The sequence below is a fragment of the Pocillopora damicornis genome, chromosome 5 (genome assembly GCF_964200805.1).
Source record: "Pocillopora damicornis chromosome 5, jaPocDami1.2, whole genome shotgun sequence".
In the NCBI taxonomy this organism is placed as follows: domain Eukaryota; kingdom Metazoa; phylum Cnidaria; class Anthozoa; order Scleractinia; family Pocilloporidae; genus Pocillopora; species Pocillopora damicornis.
This window is the reverse complement of record NC_142674.1, coordinates 8,153,119-8,166,462: the sequence shown is the minus strand read 5'-3', so window position 1 is coordinate 8,166,462 and position 13,344 is coordinate 8,153,119. Positions and strand designations below refer to the sequence as shown.

The following is a 13,344-nucleotide window of genomic DNA, read 5'->3' as shown; positions in this document are numbered from 1 at the left end:
GGAGGGTGCCATGTGATAAGAATGTGTCAGATAACTTTGCAGCCTTGCAATCTGAAAACAGATTGGCCTCAAAATTGAATAATTTTTATTTATGTTGCTATGAATTTGTTTTCAGCTTTATCCGGCTTGCTGACTACCTCATTGTGAATACCATGCATGTCCTAGCAGCAAACTCTGTAGCAACTCTGCTAAACTATTTGGAGGAACAACTACAGCACACACCCACCCCTGCGCAAATCCAGGGAACAAGTGAAGAAATGGAGCAAGAAGAAGAGAAACCAGAAGGGGAGGGTATAGAGCAAAAGGTATTGCCTCAATTCACAGGTTATGATTTTATAATTTACTTACTATAGTAGAAGTTAGTTCTTAACTAAAACTTATAGGAGTACGCTAAATGTGCAGATGTATGAAAGTGCTTGGGGCCAATATTCGTCGTCACCCAACTGTTTTCCCTGACTGCAGAATATAACTATACACATTTTGGGTGAATCTAAACAATTTATTGTTATGCTGGAATGATATCTTACTTAATACAAACGAGATGTCTCTGGGTGGTAGTGATTCTTAAATTATTTGTGTCACCCAATTAACCACAAATTGTGGTTAATTGGGTGAGTAAGAAGGGCTGTTAATGTGTTAATGTGACCCTGGTAGATCCTAGGATAAGAGCATGCTCCTTTTTTATTGCAGGATGAACAAGGGGAACTCCATCCATTGTACACCACAGAGCTGCTTCTTGAGCCTCAAATGCTGCTTTTCTCCCCTGGATTAGATGACTTTCAGGATGGACTAGGGGAAGTCATAAAAAAGTTTCAAGATGCTGTCCTAAGTGTTCAAAACCTGGTGCCAGACCAATATTTTGATGCTTTTACACAGTAAGTTTTGAGGGTTGTCCAATACATTTTAATTTAGTCAATTCAACTAAGGCAGCCTTTGAATCGATTGGGATTTAGTCATCTTGTGTTACTGTAACTCACCATGTGTTAACCCACCATTCGACTTCCAGTCAGTCTATTCATCAACTACCATAGACAAATTGAGTGAGATTGGGTGTATTGGACATGTTTGAAAGTTTCAAGGTTTAGGAAGAAAAACATGTAGTTGGAAACTGAAAGCCAGATATGTCTATTCTTTGATGTTCTCCATTATCTTCAGTCATGGAAAACTTACAGTATATACAGTGCTGTTTAAGCTCGTATGAACCTTATAAACTGAAGACAGAGTAACACTTTAAATCTGTGGAAAATACATTATTTTGACTTCTAATTTTTGTTGTAACATAGACCTTTCATCAATGGTAAAGTTGAGGAGAAAACAGCTGGTGATGGTCCTAGTCTGGCTACCATGTTTGAGGATGATAGACATCTTCAGGGAATTATTCAGAGTATCAAGGTACGTGGTTTTAATATTTATGAGTGGTGAAAAAAAAAAGGAAATTTTAGCACATGATATTTTGATGAGAAATAAATGGGTTGAGTCAAACTTCAAAGTATTTTTGCAAATGGTTTAGGGTTTCATCTGAATGATGATATGTGGCTATTGACTGAGTGGGAGGACCAGACAAAAAGATATTTGGCATAAGGTCATGACCTACAGACTGATGGCTGTGTGGTCTGTGCATCATGACCGAGAGCAAAATATTTTCATGTCTGTTGCTCAAAACACAGTCAGATTTTTATCATATGACTGCTAAGTCTTATAATTTTTGAAATCATGTTTGAACATAAATAGGATGTGATAAGAATTATTAGAAGGGCACACACTTCACAAATACAAGCAAGATTCTACAATAAAAGCTTTCACTTAATTTCTTTGCACACCCAATTGGAGTTCACAATCTCAGATGATGTGACAGAGCAGGTCTACATATATAGCTTTCATCATGATTTTCTATAGAATTGTGTAAGCAGTGCTGAAGGTCATATGATTAGCAATTATTATTTTTAAAGGTGTGCCTCATCTATCTGGGAAAATGTGTCTCATGACGTAGCCTTTATAAAATCAAGTTAATCTGCTTTTTCACTTTTCATGATTTGAACAATTTTAATCAGATGTTATTCAAAAGTTTGCTTTTGTGTATATACTGTACATCTGTACTATTTTTCTTATAATGAAATACCAAAGATTTGTTCAATTAATGTGTGTTTTCTTTTTATTTAGGATGCAATTTCCTCAGCATTTGACTCTGCATGGCAGTATGCCAATACATTTGAACCTTATCGCCAGTTTTACCAAGAGAATGAGAGTTTGGATCTTGAAGGAATTAGACAAGAAGAGCATGGTAATAATGATTACAAATACCCTTTTTATGGTTGTGTTTTGACAGATAATTCTAACCTAAGAAGTGGTTATCTAAAGGAATTTTTTTTTTCATTTTGTAAATCAGATGTTCACTTCTTCTCGAACTCACTGGACAAATACAATAGTGAACACGAACAAGCAGTCAGCATTTTGGAACACAGACCAATTGGCATGATCCTTGTTGATTGTAAGAAGTTGAAAGAAGTCCTTATTCCATCACCACTGAAATGTTTAGAGGTAAGTGTGGTCCAAATTTGTTCCATTACCCATCTCCTTAGATATTTCATTAGCTGGGTTTGGAGATTCTTTGTGTGTGGTTTTATGACGAACAATTATTAATGATCTTGACAAAATATTGTAATGTTTCCATTTTCCTTGTTGCAATATGGAAGTAGTTCTTAAGTACATGTAACTTTTCAGTGATAGGTAACTTGTTCAACTAAGCATGCATCATGTCCTATTTTGTTGGTAGATGTACATATACATATTGTAAGCCCTCTTTCCCTTATTGTAGGTGATAAATGATATATTGCCTAAGTTGGCCAAGATGCGAACAGATACATTGATGGAATTCTGTCAAGATGCTCAGTTTAAACTAGAAGCTGTGCCTAGTAGCACCACAGAATATGTTGAGAGCCTTTCATTTCTTGACACCATTCAAGAGAAGGTAGTGTCTTTTCAGTAGTCTTTATTTACATACCGCAAATAGCATTAAACTGATTATCCTCAATCTTTATCAGAGTGTGTTACTTTGATATCACCTACATGTTGAGCAAGGTGAAATCATGATATTTTGCTAATTTGTTCACATGCTGAAGTTTAGTTGTAAATGTAAATACAGCACTACAAAAGTAATGTGGTATTTGTGTGCTAATATTACACACTGCATAGCTAGCTGTACAGCCTGCCAATCACGTGAGTAATCGGGTGTCATTTCTGTCAAAATCTCTCAGGAAGTGCTCTGTACTTTTCTGAAACACTGTTAAATCTAATTTATAAAGAATAATGAAAATAAAATTTTAAGCTGCACTACAAGTAGGTCTTGTCAGTCCTGACATTTTCAGGATCTAACCTGTGAATTAATGTGAGTTATTACTTTATTACTTTAGGTTGATGATATTGAAAGAGATGCTACTGTTGTAAAAGAGCTGTATGACTTGATTGAGACATACAAAGTACCAACACCACCTGAGGATCTTGCTGTGTACCAGGTATTGGTTCTGTGTGTAGAATTAAGATTTAAAGTTGTAAATAGAACTGTAGTGTGAGTGTCCAAATCAGAGATCTTGGCCTTAGCGTCAAAGCACACACATTGATCACAGTTTAATTATCAAAGTGTTTTTATATCAGCAAGTGTCAGTGACCTCAAGATGAGATGATCATCATCACCTGCCAAAACTACATGTATTGAGAAATTTGGAATGCTTTTGTGAACCATTTTTTTTTATAGTGGCTGGTTACTTCATCAAAGTTGGATTTTACATGTTGCTAATATTAAGTACCAGAAGTCCTTGAACAGTTAAAAAAAACTGAATAAATTCCATGATCCTTGTAGACTCTGAGGCCCACAGTTACAGCGGTTCGTAATGTAATTGACAAATCATTAGCTGAGAGGGATGCCAATATTGACAAGATGTGTACACACATTGACAAAGATATTGTTGTACTGGGTAAGGAGGTGAAAGAAGTGAAGCAAAAAGCACAGGTTGGTGTAGCACATATTGTTTACAAAGGTTATTGAGCTAACACTAAATACACTCAGCACTTATGAAAAATATTTGTACTGTACAAGTAGATTTTTTCTATTCATTTGTCATTTCAAATGGAGTAATGAAAGCCAAGATAAACATCTCACTTAAGGGTTGAAAGCTGTTATTTCTGAAAATGACTGAAGACTGTCACTTTGCCTTTGCAAACAATGAATGATCCCTCATGTGTATGGTAGTGGTACCTTTCCTTCTCTGAGGTGAAGATGGAAGTCATCATTATCCTCTCTTCCTATTTTGGGATCAAATCTTGCTTTTGGAAGACCTAAAAGTTTCTGGTCTCTGTAGGAAAATTTTAGAACTCAGATTGAAATTACTGGAGGAAAATTAAATACCATTTAAGCTTAAAATATGTTTTGTATCTCTAGTTATCTTTTAAAATAGAAGTAACCAAGAAGGAAGTCAAAGTGTTTAGTGTCTTGGCCAGTATTTCTTTGTTTTCATGATGATACTACAAGACTCATTTCTGTTACAGGACCCCAAGATTTTGGATTCCAGTTCACAGTCACAGGACATTATCCACTACCTTGAAGTTCTCATAGAGAAAATGGATAGCCTCAACAACCTGGCGCTCACATACAAATCACACCAGAAGAACTTCAAGGTATTTAACAAGGATCATGAACTAATAGCTTTCACTGGCCTATACAACATAACCAGATTATTAGGGACTTTTCTGAGTTGCAAATTAGCTTAAGGGTTCCTTTTTTCAGTCCTTGAAATGCATATTTTTTTTTAGACATATTTATATGCAAACAGCTTTTTGTTTATAGATTCTTTTGACCTTCTAGCAATGGCTTCATGAATTTACCGGAAAACTTCCTCAATAATGCATTTTTCATTTGAGCTTCTCCTTGTCTGACATTAGATTAGAGCTAGTAAAAACATAATCTTATACTGATGCTGTCATTTAAAGAATGCAAGAATGAGGTTTAATCTAACAAGTCTGCACTACACATAGGTTGAGGTGGCCAAGTTCGAAGAACTTGAAGAAGTTCATGCAGAGCTCAAGCTCAAACAGGCATTGTGGAACTCACTTGTGGAATGGGATGTTGTCACTGATGAATGGCTTGAGGTGGGTGTTACTATCCTGCATTCTTTTTGTTGAAATGTCATTGAAAAACATCTTATGAAACACTTTAAATCCTTTCCAGTTGAGACTTTATCATGCAAATTAAAGTTGTTTCACATTTGTTCAATTAAGTATTTCAGTGGTTGGCAAACCTCAGTACATACATGTACTGGTGCAGTTGGACCTCAATTATCTGGATTTCTTGATAATCCAGACATTTTATCTCATCCCAATTTTTTTATGAATATTTATTAGTCATGATTAAGATCCATAACCATGTTTTTTAAAACTATAGTGTTGAAAAGTGAAGTAAATGCATGCTTGTTTTGTTTTCAAAAAGCAAAAGCAGCACTCGCGTGCCTGACCTAAATATAATGAAGAACGTTTGAATGAGGTCTGATTGGCTTAGAGTTGCTTTGTTGCTAAGTGAGATTTCTCCCTCTATTGGTTTGTTTGGCGTCGTATGCAAGATAAACAAGATACACAGCATCACAAATATTTATTCATGATCATCATGTCCTTGATTTTAAATGTTTTGTTTGATGATGAAATGTCGCTTTCTAAATTTAATCAGGTTTTGTTCCTCACTAATAATCATATTCTTGGTTATCTGGACTATTTCATCTAGTCCCAATGAGTCTGGATGATTGAAGTTCGACTGTTATTAATCTCAATTAAATTTTAGTTGTCTGTCTGTTGGCTTGTCATTGTTGTTTTCTTTTTTTCTTACAAAAATTTTAATTTCTTTGACAGCCAATTGAAATTGAATCTATTTTCTCAAACTGAAGAAGTTAACTGTGCATGAAAAATGTTTCAGCTTCCTTTTGAAGAGCTCAACCCAGAAACTCTGAGCAACCAAGTGATGAAGTATGCTAAGACAGTTATGCAATTGGAGAAAGGTTTGCCTCCCAACTCAGTGGTGCCAATACTGAAAGATAAAGTGGAAGGGATGAGGCATAAGGTAGATTTTTATAATTAAAAATTACCGGTAAACTAATAACTTTTTCTTTTTCATAAAAGCAATAGAACCCACTCAAGTGAAGACATGACAGCAAGGCTAAATTTACATGTTGTATCATTTTCTTTGAATTGTACTCCATCTTCAAATCAGTTTATTTTTTATTCTTATGTCGTATAGATATGAATATTGATTATTTTTAGAGCAGTCTCATGGCTTTAAAGTAGTTTGAAAGAATTTGAATTTAAAGGAGACATAAAACAATGATCACAAATCAAAATGCATTTCAATGTGAAGAAAAGGCTGATGAAATACAGAAATAAAGAGGAAATTTTAAATCTAATTGTTTCTCTGCATCTATATTTAGACCAGTAGATTTGAATAAAATCATCATGATGTGATTGAACCACAGCTGTAATGGTTAATTAACCTTCAGTGAATACTTTACTTAAATATTTGTTTCATCGCAAAAACATAAGCTAAATGACAAGTGCAATTAGCTTGAGTTTTTACTGTTTAACAGTCAGGTTGTGATTAAAAGAAGTAGTGATGCATGTATGTTTGAGCTTGTCAGAGGTTTGGCTGTATAAAAGTTCATTTTCCATACTTACGCATGTGTGTTATTGACTTGGTTTAATATAGTTACCAGTCATAACCAACCTGCGTAACCCAGCTCTGAAACCTCGCCACTGGGAGCACATTCAACAGATCTTTGGTTACCACTTTACTGAGGAAGAACCACTTACTCTGGGATTACTCAACAAGATTGATGCATTTGATCATACAGAAGCTATTGAAGAAGTCTCCGGGCAGGCGTCTAGTGAAGCATCACTCGAAGGAATCCTCAAAAAGGTTTTGACAAATAATCCTGCTAGTGACTTTGTTTTGTATTTTTATCATAAAGCTGAATTAAGGAGGCTCCATAAGGTTTTTGACCGCGCGAGATCTGGATCGCAAACATAGCGCGAACTTCAAAAATGTCAACACGCTAAACAAATATGGCGTTCGAAACGATGGCACAGTTTTTGCTAAAAAGGTTTATGAAATAATAAAGATTTTCTGTAATGAACTCCAGGGTTCTTGCAACGATGTTCATAATATCCATAGGCCTCCTATGCCTTAAAAAAAATTGATAGAAAGGAAACCAGCGGGGGAAAAATTGCGAATAGGCAAATCCTAAGTTTACGCATGCTCAGATATCGAATTTGACAAAGTTATGTATTTTATGACGTAATGTTTAGATGTCGCTGAAGTCAAAATAACAATCTTGGCAAGTGGGCTGCAATTAAAGTAGTCAAGGAAATAGCTGATACATAATATTTTTTTTTCTTGTAATGTTTTTCAGGTTGAAGATTCATGGAAGCAAACAGAATTCATTGTGTTACCCCACCGTGACTCCAAAGATGTTTTTATCTTGGGTGGAATCGATGATATCCAGGCTCTGCTTGATGACAGCATGGTGATTAGAATTTTTGAAACATTGTTTTAAACTTAAAGGGAATGATTAGTCGTGTGTGTTAACCCTCTTCACTTTCTCTATAGATAAATATATCCACTATTGCTGGTTCTCGACATGTTGGCCCAATCAGACCAAGAGTGGATGACTGGCAAAGGCAACTTCACCTCTTTAGTGAAACACTGGTAAGATTTGATTGATATCTACTTTCCATAATTATTGTTACTTGCATATGATGCCTTGAAATCATGTATTTGCCAGTTTGTCGGAGACAAGAAGTCTTCGTCAAGGAAACCAAAACTCATAAATCGCTCGTTTGAGTGGATGGGTAAATATACGGACACAACGCAAAGAGATTCAAATGTCAAGACTTACCAGTCCTATGGAGGAGTGGAATGAATCAAAGTTTTTTTTCTGGTGAAGCCATGTTATAATCATGATTGTTACTTGCAGTCATAGTAGATAAGCCAATTTTTTTAAGTTATGAAGCATATTTTTCAGAGATACTTTCCCAATTTTTAAGCTGTACCGATGAGTTTGATTAGATGCCGATAATTTTTTAGAGGCAAAATATTTTAAAACCCATAACTACGCAACGCACTCTTTCAACCAGTGTTTGTCCACCTGCTGGGTTTTGGAAAAGAAAACCATTATCAGAGGGAACAAATGACAAAGACGTGACTTTCATATTGTTGTTACTTTACCAGGATGAGTGGATGACTTGTCAGCGTAACTGGTTATACCTTGAAAGCATTTTTAGCGCTCCAGATATCCAGCGTCAGTTACCAGCTGAAGCCAAAATGTTTCTGACAGTTGACAAGTCATGGAAGGAAGTCATGAGAAAAGTCCACAGGCTTCCCAACGCTCTCAGAGCAGCCACCCAACCAGGTGAGTGTTCACGTAGAGGTAACTGGATATTAATATTTTCATGTCCAGAGTGTGTTATAACCGCCAGCCGCCACTGAAGGTTTCTGATCTGTTCCTGGCTAAACATTTCACAAAAAAAGAGTTAATTATAAAAATAGAATAATTAGGTTTTATCAACTGAGTTGGCGATGTAATCTGAACACAGTAGAGATTTTCTGGACCACTCTACAAAGCTGACGTTTCTTTGTGGTTTTATGGCTCAATTTTTTTCTGATAAATGAAATTTGAAATGCTTCCTTACTTGTTTCAGGACTGCTTGAGATATTCCAGAATAACAATGCCCTTTTAGATCAGATTCAGAAGTGCCTTGAGGCCTATCTGGAGTCCAAGTGTGTTATCTTTCCAAGGTAGTTATGAGATGAAAACTGAAAGGTTCTTCTTTCGCTGTCGGCTCATTTCTAGTGTGAGTGGTGACAGTAGCGGATCTTGGCCTTATTTGTCAGTTATGTTGACAAGTCATCCACTCATCCTGGTAAAGTAGCAACAATATGTAACCCTTATTTTGGTTAAAAAATAAAGAAAGAATCGGAGAAGGAAGAAAAGCTGTCAAGGCAAGCGACAAAAAACCGGCCCCTACCTTAGCTCAAGATCTGGATCCGCCACTGGGTGATTAGGTGTTTGATCGTCAATAACGCGATTCTTTGTTATTTTAGGTTCTATTTCCTTTCAAATGACGAGTTATTGGAAATCTTATCACAGACGCGTAATCCGCATGCTGTTCAGCCTCACTTGCAAAAGTGTTTCGATGCCATTTCAAAGTAAGTTTTTGTACTTCTTTGCTTTCAACTATCAATATATCATAAAGGAGGTCAAAAGAAAAATCCTTCCAACACTTTATGTTTTTCCAATCTATTCAACTTTTCTCAGACTTGAGTTTGGTAGTGCTGCTCAGCCACCTCCCACACCATCAGCAGCTGAAAAACCAGTCACACCAACTGGAGAGAGACGTAAGTTTTACTACGTAATAGTAATAGGTCTGTGTGAAGAACAATTCAGGGAGTAATCGGGCGAGTGATCACAAATTGGCCGAGGGCGTAGCGCGAGGGTAATTTGAAATCACATTTACCGTTGCATTGTACTCCATTCAGTTCTGTTACCAATTAATTGTGTCGTCAACAAAGTGCGGGGAACTCAGGAATCGAAAAGTTAATGTAAGAGAATATACGGAATAAATTCATTGAACAGCTTTATTCGTCCATGTTTGTTTTCAATGTGGACCTCTCAACCTGCTCACTTAAGAAATTTTCTTTGTTTTATTTGGCCAGCATTGGCTGAGTAGTTGAGTTATATTGGCTGCTTAACTGTCCGATTTGACCAGACCGATTAGCGAACTCGAACGAAGTCCTAGTCATTTCCGGTCATAGATCACAGAATGCTTCCTTGACGTGTACAAAAGATTGCAGACTTAGTTCAAGCGAGCTACAAAATCAGGAAAGCTCACTCCAGTCCATGCGATATCCTTCCTTTGTAACTGATATTATATTTTAGTTTTACGTCCTTTGTATTCAAGAGACAAGCGTTTCTCTCAAGTTTCTCTAACCTTTGCTGCATTGTCTGGTTTTCAGCCGCCTCAGCTGGTAAGGCTGCTGAAACAAAGACCAATGATATCCTTGCAATGATCTCACCTGAAGGAGAAAGAGTTGGTCTTACAAAGGTGAAAAACAATATTTCATTCCTGTCCTTGTTTCCTTACATAATTGTAGGACTAGTGGTCGTCACAGTGAAGTCGTTTCCGTCTGAGGTCATAGAGAATCTTATAATTTTTTTTTTATCTGTTCAAGGGTTTGAAGGCTCGTGGTAATGTGGAAGACTGGCTTGGTAAGGTTGAAGAGTCTATGGTTTCTTCACTCAGAAAACTAGCCAAAGCGTCCATAGCTGACTATGAGAGCAGACCGAGAGAAGAGTGGGTTACACTACATCCTAGTCAGGTAAACTCAACGCTATACTGAGTCAATAATTAGCAATTTCTCATCTAAGTGGAAGTAAATATCCACCACTTTCATTGACACTGAGGTGAATAATTTTTTTTAGTGTATACCACACACATATCAAAAACTCTTGACGTGCTATTTTGTCTGACCGGCTTCTCGGAGGTGAATAGTACTTGCTATTTATCTCCGGACTAGCCGATCAGCGGGCGGGAAAAGCATTATTCACTTGTATGGTATTTACTAATAAATCATATCTGTATTATTTCTTTACTTGTCTACACTGTGTGTTATTTGAATTCTGTTATTTAATACGCAGCCATATGTTCTGGTTATCTATGATCAACAATACGATATAAAGGAAAACATTTTGGTTGTTGGAGAGCAAAAACGTTTTAGAGGCTTTTCAATGAATTTCATGCTAATTTATTTCATTATAGTTGATGTTTTTTCTTACTTACTAAGAGTTCCGCTTATTTTTTAACAGGTTACTGTTTAACTCTTTCCTCTAAACAGCTTTTATCCATTCATAATCGTTAAGCTTTTTCACTTACGGAATGTATCATGGAATGGTTAGAAATACGTTTGATTTGTTACACAACTGTTTTTCTGTTGTAGGTTGTTCTGACCGTTTCTCAGACCATGTGGTGTCGTGACATCACGGAATGTTTGGTTACAGAAGGTGACAGGCTAGAGGCCATGAAGGAAGCAGAACAGATGTGTGTCACTGTAAGACAAAACAAACTTTTATTATTTTCGATACCAATGATTGGTTTACATTTTCATAGATTTCGCAAGGGCGCTGTGACCTTTGATCGAGCACATTGCAACATAACTTCTGTTTAAATGCTACAGAAACATGAAGGAAGGCGTTAAAAAGGGGAGAAGGTCACCACTTTATCTTTTTAACTCATAAGATACAGAAGTTTTGTGATGCTTTACTAATTTTTTTTATTTCCAACTTCCCCCTAGAATTTAAACAAGCTTGCTGCACTGGTTCGTGGAGAGCTTCCAAAACTGACCAGGAACATTCTGTGTGCTTTGATCACTATTGATGTGCATGCAAGGGATATAGTCACAGGAATGGTGGAACATCAGGTCATTAACCTCCTAATTGTATACAGCTGCATGAGCAAATCTCAACTCGTCTTGTCTTAATTTTTATCTTAATGCTTGATGATAAAATAGGCGATGTTGCATTTTTTACCTTGCTGTTAATACGATTAAGTTAGACAGTCTGAAAATTGTATGTGCAGCTTTGTGTGTTCCATTTTCATTAAATGAGACATCAATAACGATGAATTTTTGCATTAGCGAGCGAAAAGTCATCAACTAGATATCTCTTACTAATCGAGTTCGAAGTCTGTAATTTTCGTCAAGCGCGCGGGTCATAAATCGGCCTTACAGTAAAATACGGCCCGCTAAATTGACCAATCACAAGGCGCGCACTAACTGAGCGATACAATAAAGTGCATTGAATCCCTATAAAGCTGCGCTGTCTATCAAACTTTTCCACAATTTATTTACACTTGACCTGTCTCTTTACTGCCCCCTAAATTCTGATCGAAATGAACACCGCTTGGATAAAAATAAGTTTACATCATTTCTTTCGAGCCTCTGCACTCAAAGTTAGTTCTCTGAGAGACAGGTCGAACCTCCAGTCTTACATAGAATTGAGCCTAATGTTTGTTGAATACTTTAGGTTGATAATGTGAATAGTTTTGAATGGGTGAAACAGCTACGTTATTACTGGGATCCAGACCTGGACAACTGTGTTGTGCGCATGTCCAACTCCTTGTACATCTATGGTTATGAGTACCTTGGTGCCTCACCTCGCCTGGTCATCACACCACTCACAGTAAGACATACTTTAATAACAAATCTTCATTGATTTATCTGTGTACCTAAATGTACATTTTTAAAAAGGATTTTGTATCGCTGCCGCGTGGAAATATCTTAGCTCGGTGCCCTTACTGCGTTTGTATACGTTGCTTATGTTTCATTAAATACATCGCGACTCTCGCGGCGACAGATCAGTGCGACAGGTTTTGTGGTAAACCACTAGGTATGTATTGCTTACCAAACAAATTGCTTGAATTTATTTTACAGCTGGAATCACGCAGATTCAAACCAGTTTGAATTCGTGAGACTTATTGCAGCACAACATTCTGTCGTAGAGACAATTTTTTTGACAAAAATAGCAGCTGTGATGTATTGCAATAGTTTGTTGATTAATTTATGCGTACCTCAACATGTGACAAGACACATATGTAACGTCGTAACTCCAACCTGAATTAGATTTCTTTCAAAAGAGAAGCATTTTACCAGGGACGTACTTGAACCAACTCAGTCAGAGAAGAACGGAAGGTGTCTTTTTTTGTTTGAAGGATCGGTGCTATTTGTGTTTGATGGGAGCACTACAGCTTGATTTGGGAGGAGCACCCGCAGGGCCTGCTGGGACAGGAAAAACAGAAACTACTAAGGTAATCCTGCAGACCTGCATAACAAAGTTTTATTTGTTGATAAGCCATAGTTTCACTCTAGGTTTTTATGTTATGTCAGAGGTAGCAAAAGAATATTATGAGAAGTCTAAAGTTCTAGCATTTCTGGTTGCATCCGTTAAACTAACAACTGTGTGGAACATCTTCTATGATCAGTTGATATCGTGAACTGAATGAGATGAGAGAATATAAGAAACTTCGAAGTCAGTTTTTTAAACTTTCTTTTTGTAGTCTAAGAATTGTGGTCAAATCACTTCCAACTAAAGGATTTGCTATTTCGTAGTGTATTCTACGTGCACTGATTGGTTACAATGATATTGCTGTCAACCAAGTACTTATTTTGCCGTATAGGGAAAATCATAAAAGTTCAATGTAAGAAAATACGCTTTGTGCTGGAAATTATTTGGAATTTATCGCCCGAAAGTTTGCTTCAAC

The 13,344-nt window shown here is 36.6% G+C and overlaps 1 protein-coding gene across 1 annotated transcript in view; it reads left to right on the top strand.

Annotated features, from left to right (window-relative positions):
* Positions 1–13,344, top strand: part of LOC113685274 (dynein axonemal heavy chain 6) — a 52,054-nt gene that overhangs the window by 6,701 nt on the left and 32,009 nt on the right. Inside the window, exons 9-32 of the mRNA XM_089207541.1 lie at positions 116–305; positions 691–875; positions 1,284–1,392; positions 2,161–2,281; positions 2,387–2,538; positions 2,816–2,968; positions 3,411–3,512; positions 3,857–4,006; positions 4,543–4,671; positions 5,029–5,142; positions 5,957–6,100; positions 6,740–6,949; positions 7,443–7,556; positions 7,640–7,738; positions 8,261–8,441; positions 8,731–8,827; positions 9,134–9,238; positions 9,348–9,427; positions 10,046–10,134; positions 10,262–10,408; positions 11,027–11,137; positions 11,381–11,506; positions 12,111–12,266; positions 12,796–12,891. Coding sequence (XP_089063667.1) covers positions 116–305; positions 691–875; positions 1,284–1,392; positions 2,161–2,281; positions 2,387–2,538; positions 2,816–2,968; positions 3,411–3,512; positions 3,857–4,006; positions 4,543–4,671; positions 5,029–5,142; positions 5,957–6,100; positions 6,740–6,949; positions 7,443–7,556; positions 7,640–7,738; positions 8,261–8,441; positions 8,731–8,827; positions 9,134–9,238; positions 9,348–9,427; positions 10,046–10,134; positions 10,262–10,408; positions 11,027–11,137; positions 11,381–11,506; positions 12,111–12,266; positions 12,796–12,891 — 3,160 coding nt within the window. The remainder of the gene's footprint in view (positions 1–115; positions 306–690; positions 876–1,283; positions 1,393–2,160; positions 2,282–2,386; positions 2,539–2,815; positions 2,969–3,410; positions 3,513–3,856; positions 4,007–4,542; positions 4,672–5,028; positions 5,143–5,956; positions 6,101–6,739; positions 6,950–7,442; positions 7,557–7,639; positions 7,739–8,260; positions 8,442–8,730; positions 8,828–9,133; positions 9,239–9,347; positions 9,428–10,045; positions 10,135–10,261; positions 10,409–11,026; positions 11,138–11,380; positions 11,507–12,110; positions 12,267–12,795; positions 12,892–13,344) is intronic.